This window comes from Garra rufa, chromosome 14 (genome assembly GCF_049309525.1).
Source record: "Garra rufa chromosome 14, GarRuf1.0, whole genome shotgun sequence".
In the NCBI taxonomy this organism is placed as follows: domain Eukaryota; kingdom Metazoa; phylum Chordata; class Actinopteri; order Cypriniformes; family Cyprinidae; genus Garra; species Garra rufa.
The window spans coordinates 28,504,487-28,528,160 of NC_133374.1; the positions used below are offsets into that span (position 1 = coordinate 28,504,487).

Genomic DNA, 23,674 nt, shown 5'->3' on the forward strand with positions numbered 1-23,674 from the left:
GCTTTTCCTTGAACAGTAAGAAGGATAGAGGCTTGCGGCCATGCATTGATTACTGGGCTCACAACTCTCAAACAGTCAAGTTCCGATATCCCCTTTCTCTGTTCCCATCCTGGAACACCTTTGTGAAGCTCACATCTTCACCAAGTCGGAATCGGCGAATCGGCTACAACCTCATCCGGATACGTGAGGGTGACGAGTGAAAGACCTCCTTTGTTACATCATTAGGCCACTATGAATCACATAATAGCTTATGAACTGTCCAACTCACTCTCCGTATTTCAGGAATTAATGAATGAGGTGTTCTGGGAGTTCCTCCATTGCTTCATCATTGTCTACATCGATGACATTCTGATCTACTGCCAGAAGTTGGCCAAACATCGCCAACACGTAACACAAGTCCTCCAGAAGCTCAGGGAATACCACCTGTACCTGAAGCTGGAAAAGTTACTGGATTTCCACCACAAGGCTATTCACTTCCTCGGTTATTTTACCAGTGGGCATGGCATCGAGATTGACCAGAGGAAGGTACAAGTCATCCAGGACTGGCAGCAACCCTCCTCAGTCAGGGACGTGCAACGTTTCCTGGGCTTCACCAACTTCTATAGAAGATTCATTGCCAATTTTAGTTAGATCTGTGATCCTCTCGTTGCTTTGAAACCAGCCCAAGACTCTGTCCTAGAACTCTGCTGCAAAAGAAACATTCCCACATCTGAAAGAAGCGTTTTGCACAGCTCCTACACTCATCCATCCAGATCTCGAGTTACCATTCATCATTGAGGGTGACGCTTCCACCACCCGAGTAGGAGCTGTGTTATCCCAGCGGCAGGGTGAGCTTCCAGTTCTCCATCCATATGCCTTCTACTCAAAGAAACGGTCCCTGGGGGAGTGCAATTATCGGCAATCGAAAACTTCTTGCTATCTGGCTAATCATTGTGAGTCCCATTCAGTGGGTCCTCAAGGGCCAGATAATTGAAGCCACATGCTCTGAGCTAGCTCCACTGGGAGGTCCTGAGGGACAGATCTTTGTACCATCAGCTCTTCAATTGTCCCTAATGGACTCAGTTCATATATATCTAGGCTCTGGACACCCAGACAGCCAGCAAACCCTCTCGCTCTTCTGCAATAAGTATTGTTGGCCCAACATGACCCAGGATGTCTCCTAATATGTGAAGGGATGCGCATTCTGCACCATGTCTAAGGCTGATGATACATGGGGCAACTTTTTGAGCAATTTTATCAGGCAACTTTTTTTGAGCAATGTTGCTTGGGCACTTTCCCATTGAGAATGGGTAAAACATTCTGTATCTGGATAATTTAGATCAGTTGTGGGCCCTGTATCACACCTGGCTGCCCGTTGACGGCAACATTTGCCAAAGTTGCCCGGCAACATTGCTCAAAAAGTTGCCCAGTGTATCATCAGCATAAGACCCTACAACACCTACCTGAGAAAAAAAAACTGGTCCCACTCATTCCTAGGCCACCATGGTCCCACAATGGAGTTTATTCATAACCGATCAGCCACCCTCTGAAAACCACACCTGTATTCTGGTCATTGTAAACCGATTCTTCAAGGCCTGCAAACTAATTCCCATACAGAGTTTACCCACCTCATTGGAAACTGCAGAATTACAATTCTATCAAGTTTTCCATCATTTCGGTCTACCTGAAGATGTTGTGTCGGACCGGAGTTCACAATTTATCTGTGGAATTCATTCTTCAGGCAACTAGGAGTTTCTGTCAGCCTGTCCTCAGGTTATCACCCTCAGACTAATGGCCAGACTGAACGGAAAATTCAGGAGATTGGAATATACCTGTGGCTCTACTGCCACAATCACCAGCACAGCTGAAGTCGCTTCACGGGAATACACAGAAATCACAATATTGGCTGTTTGGAGGTCATGGTTACATTATGTCACAGTGGTATAAAAGGCCGCATGACATTACTGACATGTAGCAAACATAACCACTGATTATTTATTTATTTTATTTTTTTGTAAAAGGCCTCAAACAGAGAGCAGCATTAAGAGTGACCCATGTCTGTATGGTAAATGCCCTAACCTAACTTTATAGAAGTTACACTTGAAAAACTTTTGGAAGACAAAATAACTGAGGAACTAAAAGTCAAAAATGTAAATGTGTTGGTTTAAAAAAATGTTTATTAATACATATTTAAATTATTGTATGCGAGTTTGATGTTCACCTGGAAGCTAGAAAAGATAATTGATGCTTGCCTAAGTACTTCATTTTATTTGTACAGGAATAATTTACTTTAATTACATTGGCATTATTGTAATCCAACATGAATCATATAAATCCACCGGTTTCCATGCATGCTGCATATTACATTCATTTCACAATAGTCATGCATGTAATGCACGAGATCATTCTTATAATAAAAGAAATGTTATTATAAAGCAAGTAATGTAAACAGAAGTGTAATCATGCTTAATCTGGTCAGCAGAGGTCGCTGTTAAACAATACTGAATGTGAGAGGCACCATGCCAAGACCTTACTTGCCAGACAAATGCAAACTGTATTTTATTTTTATTTTTTACATGGAATAATATGAAGTACTTGTTAACCACTCTTAATTAATTTGCTTTATCAAAACTGTTCTAAAGACTACGTGTTGTATTATTCTAATAACTTGACATACATTTGTCAAACAATATATAGCGTGTCTCTGTTCTAAAAGTCTCTTTCTTGGACAATATTAAGAGCATGAGGAAGATGAGGTAGACGAAGGACCAAACAAAGATCTGGGTCAGCGCCAGTGAAATGTTCCTCATGAAGGGGAACAATCTGAAGTTCAGTTCATCAATCTGAATCAGTTGCATTTGCTCATAGCCACTGGCATTCTGACTGGCCATTGTGTGCACATCTAAGAGAAAAGTAGACAAAAAAAAAAAAAGGAAAGAAAATCACTTGTGAGACATGATGAATAATTCTCGATAAATATATAATCAGTATTTATTATATACGCTATCTTCAAATATTTCTGTAACCAAAAAAGCACATAATTTCATGATTGGAAATGTACAATATGAATTTAAGCTACTGAAAGCACTTTGTGATCCTGAAATTGGTGTGTAATCCATTTTGTCATAGAGTAATATGCGTATTCATATAAGGTGAGGTCAGCAAAAGTGGGACACTTTTTTTGATAAACTATGTATTGAATACAATTAAATCTATTCTACCAACACTATTTATGCTTTAAACAAATTCTCAAAGTCTCTTATATCTGTTTTTTTTTTAATATAAGAGATTTAAAAATGTGAAGTGCCTGATTTTAATGTTTTTAAGGGACACTGCATCTGCTAAAGTGGGACGCACATTTTTATTTAGTTTCTGCCTAGTTAATACAGTTTCAACAGAACGTTGTACAAAATAATGTGTTTTTTAACAGAAAATGTTCAGAATATAAAAGAATAACTACAAAAAAAGACATGCTAGCAGATTGTGCTGTTGATTGTAAACTCATAAACACTTAACATTAATTAAAACACTTAAAAAGAAGAAGAATTTAAAGAATTATTAAAGCACTCCAACAGAAATAGAAATGTAAAGAATTAAAACAAGAACAAAAACAAAGAATTCAGTCACTTCAATACAATTTCTCACATTAAGCAAAGTATTATTTGGTCATTCATAGAATGTCCCACTTTATCTGAATGCTACTGTCCCAATTTATTTAACATGTTGAGGTAAATTGGGACAGTAACATAACTTGATATATATATTTTAAATAGCAAGAAGAAACTTGCACATCATTTCATAAAATTGAATAATCACATGAACATATGTAGGCTAATACAAATGTCTACTGTTACTGAAATACTGTTTGTATTAAAATTTAAACCTTAACACTTTTAATAGACTTCAACTATATATGGGCACTTACCATGTACTTTCTGACCTTCTAACATTTGAGTGGTAGCCACACCCATATGGTTTGCATTTGACCAATCAAATGTTCATATTCAAATTAAGTACAGTTATTACAACATTTCAAGACCACCCAATTATTACAGGGATCTTGGAGCACTACACCAAAAGATTATTTTTCACATTTTAGCTTAATTATGGAATATGAAAATAAGGAATATGGATTTTTTTCAAATAAATGAACACACTCTGAAGAAAAAAAAATCACTGATGTTAATATAGGGGAGAGTGGGGACGGTTGCAACACTTTTTGCATTTCCTTTAGTTTCTCAGAGACAGTTTGTATTAGAAAGTCGAAATTTTTATAAAATAAAGCCGCATCTGTCAGCTACTCACCCATATTGCAGCAACATGTGTGCATATTATAATATACGTACACTTTACACTTAAATAGACAAAGAGAAATGTTGCAACCGTCCCCACAATAGGGGACAGTTGCAACATTTAATAAAGTGGTAAAATAAGGTAAATTGGCTGTAAAAAAAAAAAAAGAATAGTAAATTAAAAACATTGTTAAGTAACAAGTAGATTTTTTACCGATTCACTTAAAAAAGGAGAGATAACTAACCATTAAAGGGGTTCATTAGTATTATCATTATAAAATTACAATTATGTAATGTTATGGCAAGCTTTTAAATCAATATTGTGGTAAGGGACAGCATGTTGGGATGGTTGCAACAGTGTGTTCCAACTGTCCCCACAGGGATAGCCATGATAAAAATTGGTATATTAGCTTGACAACATATCATTTGTCATGATCGGGGCTGTGGGTCCCCCCTCAGCCTCCTGAGGTCGCAGTTCCTACACTGCACTTCCTGATTGCATTCACCTGTCTTTGTCATTAGCACTGATTCATTCACATCTGTTCACTATTATCTGGTCTTTAAAAACTCTCACCTTTCACTCCTGCTTCATGGCTGCATTGTCTTCTGTCAACTGTCTGTCTGCTCTACGTTCCTGTATTCCTGGCCTTGGTTTTTGTGTATCTAGTATTTGAGTTTATGTTATGTTCTGCCGTGTTGGCCCATACCGAAATGTAATATATGACATATATGTCCCTATATCAGAAGTGCTACTCTCATATATGTTAAATATAGGGCAATATATTATTATCACATATATACATCTTCTGGATATATGTAGATATATGTTTATAACATATATGAATTTCCCATAGTACAATTTGTATATAAACATATATTGAAAGTATATATATGGTCAACTTTTATATGGTATTGCATGTTATGACCATATATGTTTACAATATATATTAAAATTGTATATTGTATTATATGATAAGACCATATATGTTAACAATATATATCAAAAGTACCAATGTATATATTGAATTTATGCAAGTTTATTAACCATTTATGCCTAAAAGATACTGCTTATTGTAAATCACATAACAAAATATTTTTTTGCTTAACTTTATTGTTTCAATTCAGTTTTCTGGGGAAAAATACAGATGAATATATAACCTGTTCAAAAAATACCAATGTACTAGTTACTTGTAGTAAAACGAATGTATTATGAAGTTATTGAGGGGGAAAACACTTCATGTAACTGTTTGGCCATATGTGCTGTCATCATCAATGAACTAAAACGCATTTCATTAAAATATGAGCGATTGAGTGCGTGTCACAATACCGCTACTGCGCATGCGCCAAAATTCAAACTCACCCGCACTAACGGCAGAGTCTGAGCAATGGCTGGGCAATGATACAAGTCATCTGCGGTAAGATGTTTTTCTTAGCAAGTGGAAGGATAACAAATGTGCCAATACATTCACATAATTAACAACAATGATTTTATAGACGGGCACGAAGACAGACCGACATCACTGAGAGGAAACGATGAAACGCCTTTGAATGTGGCAGCGGTGCAGGTAATTTATGCTAATTTACTCAACGCTTTATTCCTACGCTAATATTTCATAGAAACTAACGTTAAGTGTTATATGATTGTTTTGGTCTGCAAGAGCCTCTGTCTCTATATAGAGCAGATAAGTTTTTTAAAATATTCCCTTGCATTGTTTTATATATGATGTTATGATTAGCCTACAGCTGCATTGATGTGTTTTGCAATTTGCTTGCATTAAAGTTAATTTTAGCTAACGTTACTGGGTAGGTTAATGAACAATCTGAGATACTGTGAGCTCATTGTTTTCACTGGATAAGCAATGCCACATTTGGAAATTATTTAAAGCTGTCTGACAAAAATAACGGAGGAAAATTATTATAATGTTTATCTCTGAGATGTAGTCTAGACTAGAACTATAAAACTGCAAAAAATTTAATTATTTAAATAAAAGCACCTTGAATTCATATAGTAAATTACAGTACTTGGTTATATTGCACCAAGTGCATTGACATGTCAGTGACATGCCTAGAGCGGGTGCATTAGAACATGTATGTTGTGTACATTGCATAAATGTAACAGTACACTAAAGGATGAGATTTATGGGGTTTTAAAAATATGGTTAATTTATCGTAGTAAATTTTGTTCATATCTTTGCTGATAATTGTGCTTTTCTCGTTTGTGTCACATGAATAGGTAATGAGTCCCGAAATTCTCAGAAAACAGAAATGGAGGCCGAACCTGCAGATGTGGATGGCAGTGATCTGAATGATGGAGCGTACACAGAAAAGGTTAAATATGTAGACAAATCAAATCAACAAAATATGTCTCCGTGTACTATTTTATAAAATTCTAGTGCATTTAATCTATTAAATAACTGTAGAGGTTTTGGATATGGTAAGATTAAACTTATTTTAGTGAATGAAGTACCACATTTTAGCTATCATTTTGTTAGGGTGGGTACACAAAATATTATTTTATCCTTGCTTCAAGAAAATCCTCAATCTATCTGCTTTCTAACAGCTTCATGTGGCCGTAAACATTTATCTTAAACGTGGCTTTAAGCACTATAGATTATTAAAGTTTCACTTTCGCTGTGACAAAGGCAGTAAATGTGGTGCGGGAAACTATTAATTGATTATTCTTCAATTAATTGCACTATAAATTACACTACAATGCAAAACACAGTAAATTGATAAACTGTTTGGCGTGATGACGTTTAATGCCTCCGACAGGCCCTGTAGTCCCATTTAGCAGCATGTTAGCAACCATCTTTTTTAAGAAACATAAGAGTTTAAAAATTAAAATAAGAATCAAAAGTGGGGTTTAACTGGTGTTTTTTTATGTCATAGAATAAAATGTGAAAGTATTATGAGTTTGTGTGAACGGCGGACCTTATTTTAGGGGATTTAATCAAAATTGTCTTTCAAAAATCCATGTAATAGTTCCACCCCTGTTTTCTCCAGGCCAAAACGATGCACATATTAGGTATTATGAATGTCAACACCTCATTTAATTGATGCTAAATAGCAAATTAAATTGTAACCTTAGCTGTGAACTCTGTTATTGAGCATTTGGGTTACTATATTTTAGTTCTTCATGTATATAGAGACATATTATTTGAATGGCCATGCAGGCTGTGCTCTGTTGTTCTGCCATGTCCTTGTGGTATCTGGGAATATTTTACAATTACAACTTACAAACATATATACATAATTAGTATTCTGCAGTTTTAAAAGAATCTTTAACTTTACCAACTGTTTAATATTCAGTATATTTGTCATCTTATAGTAGTTTATCACTTTGGTACAATGTTGGATTGCAAGTCTTAAGTATATGGTTCAGAAAATTTATTGTAATTATCTTATCAAAATCTAACTTTTATCTTTTTTTATATACAGATGCTGGAATCCAGACATTTCTTCACCTGGGGCCTTCTGGGGATGGCAATAAACCAAAAACTAACCAAGCTGTGGGAATACAAACCTGTAGACCTTTAGCTGGACCACTACAATTGATGTTCTGTTTCTTATGCCTGTTCAGTGTTTTGATCAGTTATATATGTAATTGTTTCTTTTTTTTCTGTTTGATTGTGCATGTCAGTAACATTTTTTTTTCCTATTTAAATAATTTTTGTTTAAATAAAGATGTTTCTTTGTGTAGCTTACTGTACCATTTAACATTTAAAGCTTAAGTTGTGAAATGTGCAATGCACTGCAACTTTGTAGAGTGTAGTTGTCTCACATGTGTCCTGTATTTAAAGATCAAAGATCACATATTAAAATATTAAATATGCATGAAATATATGGTTTCATATATGTCTAATTTGTATATAACATAATAAAAAAATGCATATATCTCACATATATAAAATAATTATATACATTCCATATATGGCAATACATGTATTATACATACATAATCATATATTTTTGTATGGGGTAGACTTATATGTCAATATATGAAATTGTTCCATTTTCTAATAGGAATCATATATGGATATGGCATATACAAGACATGTATTTAATACATGGGTATTTCATATAAGCACATATATTACATTTCGGTATGGGGGCTTTTTGTTTGTTTGTTTATTTTGTTAACATCATTAAAATTACTTACCTGCTTTTGGACCCAGACCTCCCTTACTCACCCGTGACATCATTGGCACACGCTAGCTATGCCTATTAGAAACTAAGAACGCACAGATTAAAATGTTATGTTTTTACAATTCGTCACACAAACAACTTAGACACTATGACCAAAAATCTAATCTTTAAAAAAAAATTACTTTTTTACCAAGAAAATGATTTTGGGTAGAAGGAATGATCACATGTGACTGATTTCTTCCAGGAAGTATGAGGAGCCAATAATGCATGTGCAGTATGAATATTATCACTGTATCTTATTCCTGCTTGAAGAAATAAGCAATGTTGCAACTGCCACACGTTGCAACTGTCCCCACTCTCCCCATACTCCTGAAGAAGTAAGATAATTTCACAAAATTAAGGGAGTGTCTTGAGTTTTACTCACTGTAGCCTTTTCATATTCGAATGGTAAATATTATTATTACAGAATCACATTTGAAAGACATTTGGAGTTTTCAAAAAGGAAAAAATAACTAACCCTTTACCAATGAGTAATTACTAACCCCAACTTTTGATTAATTCAAATTATATATATAAATGACTGGCTGAAGATTTAAAAATTTTAGTTCTTTCAAATTCGTGCAAATTAGTCCATATTTACATTATTGTATGTTAGATTGACATGTCAATGAAGTTCACTTGAAGGCTGCAAACGATAATTTGAAATGCTTGCTATGTGCAAAGTGCTTTTCTTTATTTTATGTATGCAGAAATAAATAAAAATTTCATTAAATACATTGACATTATTTTAAACCAAGGTTATTCATATGAATTGACAATTTCATTTATTTATTTAAAATAAATACAAGGGTTACAAAAAAAAAACAGATTTTCCTGCATGTTGCATATTGCATCCATTTCACAACAGTCATACTTGTAATGCATGTGATAATTCTTTTGGTCAAAGAAATGTTATTACAAATCTTGTGAGTGAATATAAAGCAAGTAACACAAACAGAAGGGTAATAATGCTTAATCTGGTCAGCAGAAGTCGCTGTTAAACGATATCAAGAAATTGAGAGGCACTTTGCAAAGATCCTATTGGCCAATCAAATACAAACTCTAGTATTGGATTTGGATATGAATTTAGACCTGTTAAAATCATATTTGTACTCTTAAAACTTTACAAAAACATGTAGTTTGACTGGATTATTAATTTTTAAGACTGTACTAAAAGACAGTCATGATTGCTTAACTGTGTCAGATGAGATGGTGTTGTTTTTGCATTTGATATAATAAATCAGAGCTGTGTAGAATTTCTCATCTCTAAATCCATACACAAGAGGACTTACTGCTCTGGAAGTGATACTAAATGCAAGGAAATTTACATATCGGACAATCAGGTATATATTAATATCATACTGCATAATTACAGCCTCAATGTAAGGACAAATGACCTCAACTGTACATAAAACCAGCTGAAGGAGATGAAGGGAAATAGTGCGCTGCCCCTTGGATGCTGACTTCTTATTGTCACCGGATGCTGCACTAGCAGCAAGGTATATCATTACGTAACAAAAGACCTCAACTATCAAAATAACCCCAAGCCCGACTATATAAAACAGAGCCCTTCCAAACTGATGAATCTTTACTGGAACCATAATCTCATAGTGGCAGTGTGTGAGTTGAGACATGTATTCACGAGAGGCAGTACTAATGAGGATAAACATATCAACAAAGGGGTTTATGGAGCTCAGGATCCAAATCATTAAAATGACTATTAGGGCTCTTCTAGAGGTGGAGATTGCATGATGCCGCAGTGGCAAGCAAATCGCCACATAACGCTCCACACACATGGCTACAATCGTAAGTGGTGCACATGCTGTGACTGTCCCTATCAACATGCAGATGGGGATGCAGAAACGTAGAGGTATTACAATAACATTATATGATAAGACCACCACAATATCTGTTACACAAAGAAATATTAGGTCTACCAGGAGAGAATGACCAAACAATATATAACGTGTTTCTGTTCTGAAAGTCTCTTTTCTGGAGAATGTTAAGAGCATGAGTAAGATGATGTAGACAAAGGGCCACACGAAGACCTGAGTCAGTGCCACGGAAATGTTCCTCCGCACAGGGTCAGCTTGGATCAGTTGTATCTGCTCATAGCCACTTCCATTTTGACTGGCCATTTTTGTGACCATCTGAGAGAAAAACAGAGAACAAAAACACATGAGACATAAATGATGAATAATCCTTGAGAAATAATTATGTATTTATAAGATACATTATAAATAATTTTCAAATATTTACGTAGCCATCTAAAAGTATATAATTTCATTTGACATAATTGAAGGTAATGAAATCAGTGACATATGCTACAAAATATTACATAATCTTTCTGTAATACTTACTGACTTTAAGATTCTATTCTTGAGCCATGGTCATATATCAAGTGTAATAAATGATGATGTGCACTGTGAACAGACAGTTATATCGAGTTTGACAGAGCAAAACACCTGTGGATGACATCAGCTTAGCTGATGACATCTAGAGCTAAATTTAGATTTGCTTGTGTTTGGGGATATACATGGAGCACTGAGACACAATAATGCATTTATTTATTTTATTTGCAGCATGCCATAAAAAACTAGATTAGTGCACAAACTAGAGTAGAAATTAAGAGAAAGAGAAAAAAAAACTGAAATGTCGTTAGGCCAGATTTTAATCATAGATAGATCCATGTGACATTAAAGTAACATTCTGCACATAGTGTGATTTGCAAACTTAAAGACAAAACAAATATATTATATACTTATTTGTTTTGGTAACTGTCATGGACTGCATGGGATGCGAAAGTAGAGGATCCAAATGCAGTATTTATTGAAGGGCTAATCCACAAACAAAGTCCAAAAACAGGCAAAGGCAGACAGGTGTCTAGGGGGGAGTTAGACATCAAGGCGGGGCTGGCGGAGCATGAAGCCAGGGCGAAAGGACAGAGCGGGAAGCCAAGGCAGAGCAGGAAGCATAGGTGGAACAGGAAGCCAGGGTAGAGACGACAGAGCGGGAAGCCAGGGCAGAGACGACAGAGTGGGAAGACAGGGCGGAGCCGGCAAAGCCGGAAGCCAAGGTGGACCAGGAAGCCAGGGTAGAGACGACAGAGTGGGAAGCCAGGGCAGAGCGGGAAGCCAAGGCGGACCGGGAAGCCAGGGTAGAGACGACAGAGCGGGAAGCCAGGGCAGAGACGACAGAGTGGGAAGACAGGGCGGAGCCGGCAAAGCCGGAAGCCAAGGTGGACCAGGAAGCCAGGGTAGAGACGACAGAGTGGGAAGACAGGGTGGAGCCGGCAGAGCGGGAAGCCAGGGCAGAGACGACAGAGTGGGAAGACAGGGTGGAGCTGGCAGAGCAGGAAACCAAGGTGGACCGGGAAGCCAGGGCAGAGACGACAGAGTGGGAAGACAGGGTGGAGCTGGCAGAGCAGGAATCCAGGGCAGAGACGACAGAGCGGGAAGCCAGGGCGGAGCTGGCAGAGCGGGAAGCCAAGGCGGACCGGGAAGACAGGGTAGAGACGACAGAGCGGGAAGCCAGGGTGGAGCTGGCAGAGCATGAAGCCAGGGCAGAGTTGACAGAGTGGAAAGACAGGGCGGAGCCAGCAAAGCAGGAAACCAAGGCGGACCGGGAAGCCAGGGCAGAGACGACAGAGTGGAAAGACAGGGCGCAGCCGGCAGAGCGGGAAGCCAGGGCAGAGACGACAGAGTGGGAAGACAGGGCAGAGCCGGCAGAGCGGGAAGCCAAGGCGGACCGGTAAGCCAGGGTAGAGACGACAGAGTGGGAAGACAGGGTGGAGCCGGTTGAGTGGGAAGCCAGGGTAGAGACGACAGAGCGGGAAGACAGGGCGGAGCCGGCAAAGCCGGAAGCCAAGGTGGACCAGGAAGCCAGGGTAGAGACGACAGAGTGGGAAGACAGGGTGGAGCCGGCAGAGCGGGAAGCCAGGGTAGAGACAACAGAGTGGGAAGACAGGGCGGAGCCAGCAGAGCGGGAAGCCAGGGTAGTGATGACAGAGTGGGAAGACAGGGTGGAGCCGGCAGAGCAAGAGGCCAGGGTAGGGACGACAGAGTGGGAAGACAGGGAGGAGCCGGCAGAGCAGCAATCCAAGGCGGGGCCAGCGTAGATAAAGGAGACTCAGGAGGGCTGGACGGGACCAGTGGAGACTCAGGAGACGAAGGATAGAGAATAGGGATGGAGAACTCCAATGGGAGTGCCATGTCCATAATGTCTATTATGTCCATTGGCTGGGAACTCTGATGTGGTGGCCATCTTGGCCGGGAACTCTGATGTGGTGGCCATCTTGGCTGGAGACTCTGGTGTTCCTGGGTGCTCGGAGGCCGGCTGACATGACGTCAGATAGACGGGCTGACTAGAGTGCTGAACGGCTGCTGGCAGTTCTGGGCTGAGGACGAGGTCTGCGGCAATCATCAGGAGTCAGAACTCGGAGCAAATTGTAATTTTTTAGTCCCATCCGGAAGCATGCATTGATCATGGCATTGCTCCATCTCACCTGGTGGAACATGCTCAGCAACTTCTCCACATATTCCTCCAATGATCGTCCCTCATGTTGAATGTCCAGGAGGTAGTCTGGTAGTTAATGGTCTGGTCTTCTGTCATGGTACGTAGGATGCAGGAGATGCAGGGATAAACTTAACGGTCTTTTATAAAGCCCATGTATTTAAACGAATCTAATTTATTTTTCAAACAAATTAAAAAACTGAAAAAATCACTGATACTATTATTATAACAAGTGAGTTTCACTCACTGTAGTCTTTGCTTGTTTGAATGGTAAATGTTATTATTACAGATAAATTACATATGAAAAACATTTAGAGTTTTCAGAAAGAAAGAAACAATCTATATCAGATCTAAATGCTAGATTTAGCCTAAAAATTGTTCACCTATACTGTTGTTATTGTTTGAGATACTGACATGTCAGCGATTACGGAAATCACTAACATTTATTAGATGCTCTTTGACCAGAATGAATGGTAATAATAATTTGTGAATAAGTTATTTAAAATCTGAATCTAAAGCATTCAATCTGAGACCTACTCTTCTTTTCCAACAAATTTATATTAAATACAAATTGAAAATAATCACCCATGCAATTGATTTTTATTTAAGGGACAACTATATATATGACGTATATATATATTCACAAAATTCTTAAAAGTATTACTGAAATGTGAATATCTTAATCAGTTATGGGGTGTGCTAAATAAAATACCCTCCTAAACACTAATATTTGTGAGAAGCATCTTCCCCAGACAGTTGCTGTTCATCAGACAATTTCAAAGTCTAGATCTTCACTATTTAACCAGAAAACTGCAGTTTTAATGTGTTACAAATTTTACCTGATAACATTTTGAAAGAAATGTAAATGCTTTAACTGAAGAAAATCACGTTTGTTTATCACTGTCAGTAGAGATTACATTGTTTTTGCATCTGATATAATAAATCATAGCTTTGTAGAATTTCTCATCTCTAAAGCCATAGACAAGAGGACTTACTGCTCTAGAAGTGATACTAAATGCAAGGAAATTTACAAAACGAACAGTCAGGTATGTTTGCATATCATACTGCATAACTACAGCCTCAATGTAAGGACACATGACCTCAGCCGTACATAAAAACAGCTGAAGGATATGAAGAGAAATAGTGCGCTGCCCTTTCGATGCTGACTTGTCACCAGAGGCTGCACGTGCAGCAAGGTATATCATTACATAACAAAAGATTTCAATTATCAAGATAAACACAAGCCCCACAATAAACAACAGACCCCTAGCAAACTGACGTATCTTTTCTGAAACCATAATCTCATAGTGGCAGTGTGTCAGTTGAGTCAGGTACTCATGAGAGGCAGTGCTAATGAGGATAAACATATCAACAAAGGGGTTTATGGAGCTCAGGATCCAAATCATTAAAATCACCATTAGGGCTCTTCTAGAGGTGGAGATGGCATGATGTCGCAGCGGCATGCAAATGGCCACATAGCGCTCCACACACATGGCACCAATGGTCAGTGGTGCACAAATTGCGACTGATTCCAATAACATGCAGACGGGGATACAGAAATGCAGTGGTATTAAAACTAAATTGTATGATAAGAGCACCACAAAATCTGTTAGACAAAGAAATATTAGGTCTACCAGGAGAGAATGACCAAACAATATATAACGTGTCTCTGTTCTGAAAGTCTGTTTCTTGGAGAATATTAAGAGCATGAGGAAGATGAGGTAGATGAAGGGCCACACAATGATCTGAGTCAGCGCCAGTGAAATGCTTCTCCGGACCGGGTCAACTTGAATCAGTTGCATCTGTTCATAGCCACTGGCGTTCTGACTGGCCATTGTGTGCACATCTGAAAGACAATTATACAGTCAACAAAAAACACATTTACAACAATACACAACATTCCTGACTATATTTTTAAGCCCTGGTCATATCAGGTGTAACTTTACCTGCATAAGCCAAATGATAAAGTGAGCTGTGAGCAAACATTTATATAGAGTTTGACAGAGCAAAACTCGAATGGATGACACAAGCTTAGTTAATGACATCTAAAGCTAAATTTAGACTTGCTTGTGTGTTGGGGATAAATGTTGAGCACTGAGACGCAGTCGTGCTTAAAACATTTAAATTATGCAGTAAGGTCAAAAACATTGACCTAAACCAGGAATATATGCAACACAGTAGTTTTACAGAGTTTGGCTGTATCATACATGCTCTGCTATTGAAACCAAACACAAATAGCCAAAGTACATAAATCTGAGGTTAATAATTTTCTTCTGCTATCAGGGTTTCTATTTATAATCAATGCTATTTATTAGTAGCTAAGAATGAAAGGAAAGTTATGCAATTTGGGCACACAAATAGAGGACAGTCTGAATATTAACCGTGGCAGAAACTCAAACCATCAAGCAGCACTGAATGTCCAAAGTTGAATTTATGTTTATGAGCAAAATTATTGTTTGCTCTGATTCCTTGGCTTATTCCAAGTCGACTGCAGTTTTATGGATTTTCTGAAAAATCCACTTTTAAGAATTTATCCTAGACAGTTTTTTTAGAAACATCTAAGTGAATCGTCTTTAGACCTTGTTGACAAAAAGTTATAGAATTCAAGATCATTCTAAGTGGATCATTTTCAATGAACCTACGATCGAATCAGAAAGAGCATTGTGAAATGGACCTGAGGCTTTATTTTTACAATGCCTTAGCATTTTTAGGCCAAACTTGGTGTGTGTTATAACAACCATGACTTGTGTGTACATGAGCAGTTTCAGCATAACAACATCTACTGGTCAAAAGACATGAAAAAAAAAAGAAAAGTGCTGCTTATAAGTATTTAAATGTTTGACCATTAATCACAAGACTTGTCTCTTTAAATTTGCAGTGGCAAATGAGTCAAACGATACCTGATTTTCCTGTGTAGGTCTACGCAATTTTAGGCATCTGCCATTTTGAATTTTGTCTTAAAATTAGGGCTGTCAGTTTAACTTTAATTAATGAGTTATGAAAAATAACACGATTCTGCCCCCAGACCTGTACATCATCTTATATTTCATATAGCTGACTGTTGACAAATATGACGCAGGGCAACAACTCCATAAATGCAGTTATGCCCTAAAATTCAAGATATTGGTGCAAAAAATGCCCTGTATGTGTTTTGTCTCATATTTATATCACGTATCACACATTATAGTACGGGGCCTTTGAATGCTTGAATCTGATTGGCTGACGAATGTTCTAATGGTGTGCATTATTTTCAGGGAAATGCACAGCGAACGTAGTTCCAGGCAGAACTTGACCACATTACATGTCTTTATCACTTTGCCACACAATTTCAGTTATTTCAAAGGTCCTTACAGCCAAATACAGTAAAAAACCCACAATGACACTGGACAAACAAATAAATACAGTAAACAACAGGATAAAAACGACAGATTATTTCCATGTTTTTGCCACAATATTACGTTTTATTATGTATGGAAAGGACATACTCTATTTCTCCCACTCTCTCTCCCTCGCAGACGCACACACATACAGTTTGCACACACGTTAGCATACATGCTAATGTTGTTAGCACTGTTCTGTCGAATAACAATTTAAAAACTACATGACATTTCTTAAAAGTAAGGTAACAAAATTAACTTAAAGTTTCACTATTAGTAGACATGATGCTGCCAATCACTTTTAAGAGATGCACAGACTTGAGAGAGGTAGGCCTAATTCACAAGCTTAATCTCCCTCTCCCTCTCTGTTTCTGTCTGTCTACCTGTCTGTTGGTCTGTCTAAACTTCATTATTAACTGCATTAGTTTGCTATCAACGGCTCAAGTGTCATTACTAGGTCTAAAATTATGTTTTGGATCTAGCAATGAATGCATTGGATGAGCTGCATAAGAAATTAATCCTACTCATAATAGCGTTTTAAGGACAAAAACCGGAATAATTTATTGAAATATATCATCTGATCGATGTCCGCTTCGCATCGTGGCCGCATCACCACCTCGCTTGTGCATTATTTTCTAAGAATTCAATGACCCATCGTCAAGTATTCCTTACATATCACACAGGCAGCAAGAGCAATATGACACCAGTGCTGATTTTGTCCTGAGCATAATTGTGATTTTATACAACAGCTCAGTAAATAAGAAGTTGATATTGTGTTATATTTTAAACATTATATTATGTGTTTTTGCTCAATTTCGCAGAGAACATAAACATATTACCTTTGAAGCCATAGCAGAATTGTTGCCACATAATTGTTGCACATGAAAAAAAGTATTTTATAGACTGTTGGTAACAAAGCTGTTTTGGTTACCATGCCTTTCATTATATGAACAAAAAATACTGAGATGTTTCTCAAATGATCTTCTTTTATGTTCCATAGTTTATGTTAGGCTGTTGCAAAATTTATGCTGAATCAAATAACATATTTCTTTCTAAAGTTACAATTTGTAATGTCTACTTGCTACTTTCTCATTTAACACAAAAATAGCTTTAAATGATCTTTTGTGGGTATTTCACAGTCAGTATTTTTCAATTAACATGCGATTAATTAGATTAATGAATCGAGACATCATGTAATTAATTTGATTAAAAATTTAAATTGTCTGACAGCCCTACTTAAAATACAGTATTTTATGAATACATTGGCATATCATTATTAAAGTTGGTATATGTCAAAAGCACCATGCCTTAACTTTGCTCAAAAAATGCCATATCATTTTACAAAATGCTAAGAGCTTTTGATTAGTTTTCCTTATTGTCATCAGACTTCTTTATAGATTTCTTCAGTCATGAATACATTGATACCAATGATGGCATATTTGGCTGTAAGCCATTTTTAATTTCTTCGAAAACCTACCATTTTACACTTTGCCCAGATTGTTGGTCTGATTTTCATGACAAATCTGATTTTTTTCAGACATTTTGTCTGAAATCATGAACAAATGTCTTTAAATACTACATTTTCGTTCATTCCTGGTTGCTGCAGTTCACAATCCAGTGGAAACTAATGCAAATATAATGGAGTGCATTAATGAGACATAATAAATGGGGCCTTATTATGTCTCATTAATGCACTCCATTATATTTGCATTAGATTCCCCAGTGTTCGTCACATTCTGCATGACTATATCTTGAGGTTGTGAAAGTTGGCTTGCACTGTTAGTCAACATGAAGATAAAAGGATTTTGTATATAAATGTGTGTTTGTCTGAACATAGTTGTGGTGAGTGCCACAGTACAGAGTGTACTTGATCAAATGAATCATAGTGTTGCTATTTACAATTTTACCTGAAAGTCATCTTTATTTAGTTAGTAAGTTAGTTAGTTATTTACCTAAGCATGACACTTAAAGGGAAAAAGAGTTAGTATTACCTGTTATTAATTATTCAAAAATGCTCATTAGTAAAACGGTTTAACGTCATGAGTATTGCTCTCTTTTGGCTAGTGTTTACTCAAAATACTTGCACCATAATGACATGAGGGCTTCTGGGGCCTAATGAGTGCCCAAACAACACAAAACACACAGTTAGAAATATTTTATGACAAGCAGCTTTGAATATGCTGTTTGTTGTCAGTAATACGTGTATACCTCAGGGATCTCAGTCTAAGCCCACAGACAACCCTAATGTGTCTGATGTCTTTTTGCTTGATTTTGGGAGGGAAAAAAAACAAAGGATTATCGTTGCATTATGTAAAAACAATTCTGGTTGGCACTCATATGATTTGGTTTGAAACTGTCTATCAAATCTTTAGACATAACATATAACAAATATTTTGTAGATACAATTATTATTTTTTTTTTTTTTGGATATGTGTTTTTTTTTATATTTGTCATATTTTATGCCATGGGTGGATAACGTCAGTTCAGGACAGCCACTGTCCTGCAGAGTTTGGCTCCAGCCTTGATAAAAACTCACTGCCCTGTAGCTTTCTAGTAACCCTTAGACCTTGATTAGCTTGTTCAGTTGTGTTTGATGGGGGTTGAAGGACTGTGGTTTTTTAAAATAAAACAAAAAGAAATAAAAAAATATCTTTGCTTTTATATATAGGTTACAATGGGGCTAGAGCACTTTCCAAAACATCCGCTTTTTTAAGATACACATGTAATTTTGTCTGATCCTTGTCCGCGGGCAGCAGTGCAGAGTCGTTTCTGTGCTTGATGTAATATTTGATGTTTTTTAAAATGTTGTTGTCACACCCCCGGACTTCCATGTTGGTTTCTCCCATCTATTCCCCCCGCAGCTCTGTGTATTTTGGTTCATCCCTCATTGTCTGCACCTGTGTTTGTAATCAGTCTGTGTATTTAAGGTGTATGTTTCTCCTCATTCTCCTCATTCTAATGTTTTCACTCCGTGTACCCGTGTCTGCCTGTCTTCCATTGGATTTATTAAATACTCTTACTTTTATTATGTTGTTGTTCGTGTGTTCCTGCATGAATCGTGACAGAAAGACCGACCTAAACAGTTTTTTTTTGCGTATTCCACCCCGTTTTGTTTATCGTTCTGTTTTACAGTCTTTTGTTTCCATTGTGTCTCTACTATGTATCACCTCCGACCAGAATTCGTCCTCCTCCGGCTGAAGCAGGGGGATTTACCACTCGAGGGATTTACGATCATGTTCCAGCTTGTAGCAAACATCACCAGCTACCCAGACGACGCGCTCTGTGCGTTCTATGACGCTAGCCTCAACGCGTCATGCAGAGCGCCGTCGTCCGAGGACGGCCCTCGAGCGAATTTTGCCACGTTTGTGGAGTTGACACTGGCGAGAAACAGAACCTCACTCCCCACCTGTTCCATGGACAATCTGCAGACCCAGAGCCCAGCCAGCCACCCCGACCCGCGGATTACGAGCCTAAGCCCATCGTAGACGAAAAGCCCGAGCCCGGAGTGACAGCAGTATGGAGCGAGAGCCGGCCACTACATCTGCGACGGTGGAGTGCTTCGTGGAGCAAGAGAGGGCAGTAGAGAGCCCTGCCCACTGCACCACCACTGGGAGTGAGCATGAGCACAACTCTGGGGACTTAATAGACTTTGTCACGGAAATACCTGTCTGGCTGGATTTCCCACCCACCCTCCCACTTCTGTCTATGCCTGAATCTCCGCTGGTACCGCCCAGCCTTCCAGAATCCCTGCTGTCTTCTGTCTGTCCCCTTGCTCACCCTCAGCCCACCATCTGTGCGGTGGGTTCGCCGCGGGTCTGCCAGTCTCCATCGGTGTCATGGCTGGAGGGTCCCTCACCATCGCCTCCAGCCTCAGAGTCCTGGACTCCGCCTCGGCCCTCCGACCCTGCGGCTCCACCTCGGCTCTCTGCTCCCTCGTCTCCACCGTCGCCCGTCGGTCCACCAGCTCCACCAGGCTCCATTTGTACTCCATTTGTACAGACTTTGTACTGTTTTCCTTCTGTTTGTCGGCACGAGGACGTGCCTTCCGGGAGGGGGAGGTAATGTCACACCCCCGGACTTCCATGTTGGTTTCTCCCATCTATTCCCCCCGCAGCTCTGTGTATTTTGGTTCATCCCTCATTGTCTGCACCTGTGTTTGTAATCAGTCTGTTTATTTAAGGTGTGTGTTTCTCCTCATTCTCTGTCGGTCTTTAATGCTTCCACTCCGTGTTCCTGTGTCTGCCTGTCTTCCATTGGATTTATTAAATACTCTTACTTTTATTACGTTGTTGTTCGTGTGTTCCTGCCTGAATCGTGACAGTTGTAGATTTAAGAAGCAAATGAGAACCGCTAAAATCCTTAAATATATCTTGAGACAAAGGTCTTCTTAATGATTTTCAGTTTTGTTTAAGATAATTAAAACAACAGTTTTTAAATAATGAAAGAATATGTAAAATGGTATTTGGGGTAAAAAGCATCCCTGCTGTTGGGGCTAAAAGGCACAATAATAACATGGTAATTATTAGAAGGCAGACTTTTCTATTTGTTGACATGACATTGTTAGATTCAGATGGTAAATATCATATATTATGTTGGGAGTCCATCTTAAAGATAATCAAATGTTTAGAATGAAACCATCATATTTAAAAACATGCTATAAAACACATCATATAATACAATACAATTTTTTGGTATTACTGTAAATCTATAATAAATGAATATGGGATCTCCTTCAATGCTTTCAGAATCTTTACATTTTAAAATGATTTTGTTTCTGTATTTTAAAATATATGAGTTATTTTAACATATTTTAATGACAGTAAACAGACAGTAATTCTTGTATTTATCAAAATAAGCAGAACATAGTACAAACTTTGGTCTAGTAATATTAGGGACATATTTTCAAATAAAAGTTTAAAACGTTAAACATGCAATATTCTAAATAAAATATTCTCCAAATACTTTCTTTTTTACTTTCTATTCCAACAAGCACACTCAGGTAAGTCATAAGAAATCAATACATTGGTTGTAAAAGGTATCTTCCCAAGACATATCTTGTTGTTGGCCTGATAATATCAAAGTCTTGATTTGCTTAACTTAGTTGATGACATCCAGAGCTAAATTTAGATTTGATTGTGTTTAGGAGATAGATATGGAACAATGAGAAAGACCAAAAACAAAAAAAAATATGCAACAAAACCATTTTACAGTCATTAGACTTATCACAAATCACAATCTTTGTTACTGCAGCAAAATACATGTTGCCAAAGTTTAACGTTTTGAAAGTTATTGTAATTATTGTCTTCTGTTATAAATGGAAATTATTTGTATGTGTATTTGTATGTGTTATCAGTTATACATTATATTGATTTTGGGTTTGTTGATTTATTGGCATACTAACATCAATAATGCATATATAAATCTTAAATTTATTATTATTTTACTTCATGTTACATTGGTCTTTTCAAATTTAAACATGAATCTGAAATTCATAATAAGATGCAAACTCATGCAATCATATTTACTTTTAAGACAGAATGCTTTTTTAACGAATCAGGCAATTGTTAATATGTGTTAATATTTTAATATTTGCTTTATTGGCATAATAATGGCAAACTCACAATTTCTAAATATGTGTTCTGTATGTTTTATACTCATTTATACTCATATTGAAAAAATAGATGTAAGCATATGCTATCATAGGTTCCGTAATATGTTTCTAAATGATCCAAAGGCCCTACGGCTCTCCAATTCTAAAGTCCATCCTGCTGTATTAAAATATCTTTAAATTGTGACTCAGCAGTTGTCTGAATGTAGACAAACACAAGTACAGGTCGTATTTGATTAAAGAGACCACAATGTTGCTCCAGTATTGACAATTTCAGTACACCCCGGATCATTGCTCCCAATTTCATCTGGATGTGATATGTCCAAAATTTTGTACCTTTTTCAAAACGTTCTAACCTTCAAAAAGTTATATAAACTAAAAAGAGTGGTGCACTGAAGCTCCCTTTAGAAGCTGGCTTCTCTTTCTCACAAGTGGTTATTCAGCAATATCATTACATAGCTACTACTAATGTATATTTGTTCAAGATTTTTTATTATAATCTTAATCTTAGTCTTTTTTTAATTATGATTACATAACTTTTCTTTTTTGGTATCTTGGGTGCTGCACTTTTTTTGGGTCAATGTTTATTAAACATATTTACATCATTCTAACAGACCGGTTCTGTCTAGTGGTGGGATCACTCTGGAGATTAATCAGAGCAAAAAGTCATTAAATAAACATTTGCTTTGGAGCTTGGTTTGGTGCAAAGGGATCAGACAGCTTGGCCTCATCCTGCCAGGTGGGTTGCATCATTGCCAAACAATTAGGTAACACAAATTATACTAATATGCAAACGTGTGGTTTACAACTGATGGCCTTCTTAACAACCTCTGAAGCACATAATTAGTCACGTAGGATTTGACTCTGGGAAGATTTGGTCAACTATTTTCTGTGATGCATGTCTGATCCTAAGAGATTTTACCAGTGTTAGAACAGAAGGCCTATACATATACACACATACAGTCAAGCCCAAAACTATTCATACCCCTGGCAAATTCTGACTTAAAGTTATACTTTTATTCAACCAACAAGTTTTTTTTTTTTTTTTTTTTTGGACCGGAAATGACACAGGCTTCTCCCAAAAGATAATAAGACGATGTAGAGGCATCATTGTGGAAAAAATAATTACTCATCTTTCGTTTACATTTGAACAAAAAGTGGTATGTCCAAAATTATTCATACCCTTCTCAATAATCAATAGAAAAGCCTTTATTAGCTATTACAGCAATCAAATGCTTCCTATAATTGCTGACCAGCTTTTTGCATGTCTCTACTGGTATTTTTGCCCATTCATCTTTAGCGATGAGCTCCAACTCTTTCAGGTTGGAGGGTCTCCTTGCCATCACCCTGATCTTTAGCTCCCTCCACAGATTCTCAATTAATTTAAGTCAGGACTCCCAGGCTGGGGTTATTGTCTGCTAACCATTTCTTCACCACTTTTGCTGTGTGTTTTGGGTTGTTGTCATGCTGAAATTTCCATTGGTGCCCAAGGCCAAGTTTCTCTGCAGACTGCCTGATGTTGTTGTTGAGAATTTTGATGTATTGCTCCATTTTCATGATGCCATTTACTGTGATTAGGTTCCCTGATCCACCGGCTAAAAATAAATCCCAAAACATTAGGTTCCCACCACCATGTTTGACAGTGGGGATGGTGTTCTTAGAGTTGAAGGCTTCTCCTTTTTTACACCAAATGAAGGCTACATCATTGTGGCCAAACAATT

At 37.5% G+C, this 23,674-nt stretch overlaps 2 protein-coding genes and 1 long non-coding RNA gene across 3 annotated transcripts; 1 reads left to right on the forward strand and 2 right to left on the reverse strand.

Annotated features, from left to right (window-relative positions):
• The first annotated feature begins 5,597 nt into the window (after positions 1-5,597).
• LOC141284255 (uncharacterized) lies at positions 5,598-8,105 on the forward strand. Its single transcript, XR_012338392.1, has 4 exons — positions 5,598-5,686; positions 5,766-5,836; positions 6,505-6,599; positions 7,710-8,105. It is a non-coding gene; the product is annotated as an uncharacterized lncRNA (long non-coding RNA).
• Positions 8,106-9,637: 1,532 nt separating this feature from the next.
• LOC141284284 (odorant receptor 131-2-like) lies at positions 9,638-10,594 on the reverse strand. Its single transcript, XM_073817290.1, has one exon. It carries the CDS (start codon positions 10,592-10,594, stop codon positions 9,638-9,640), a length of 957 nt encoding a protein of 318 aa, XP_073673391.1.
• A 2,972-nt stretch (positions 10,595-13,566) lies between these two features.
• Positions 13,567-14,803, reverse strand: LOC141284239 (odorant receptor 131-2-like). Its single transcript, XM_073817236.1, has one exon. The coding sequence runs from the start codon at positions 14,801-14,803 to the stop codon at positions 13,853-13,855; it is 951 nt and encodes a 316-aa protein (XP_073673337.1). The 3' UTR covers positions 13,567-13,852.
• Positions 14,804-23,674: the final 8,871 nt, after the last annotated feature.

What these genes read in the sequence shown, in the direction of transcription:
- LOC141284284 (XM_073817290.1), bottom strand. Translation starts at nt 10,594, where the DNA reads ATGGCCAGTCAAAATGGAAGTGGCTATGAGCAGATACAACTGATCCAA.
- LOC141284239 (XM_073817236.1), bottom strand. Translation starts at nt 14,803, where the DNA reads ATGGCCAGTCAGAACGCCAGTGGCTATGAACAGATGCAACTGATTCAA.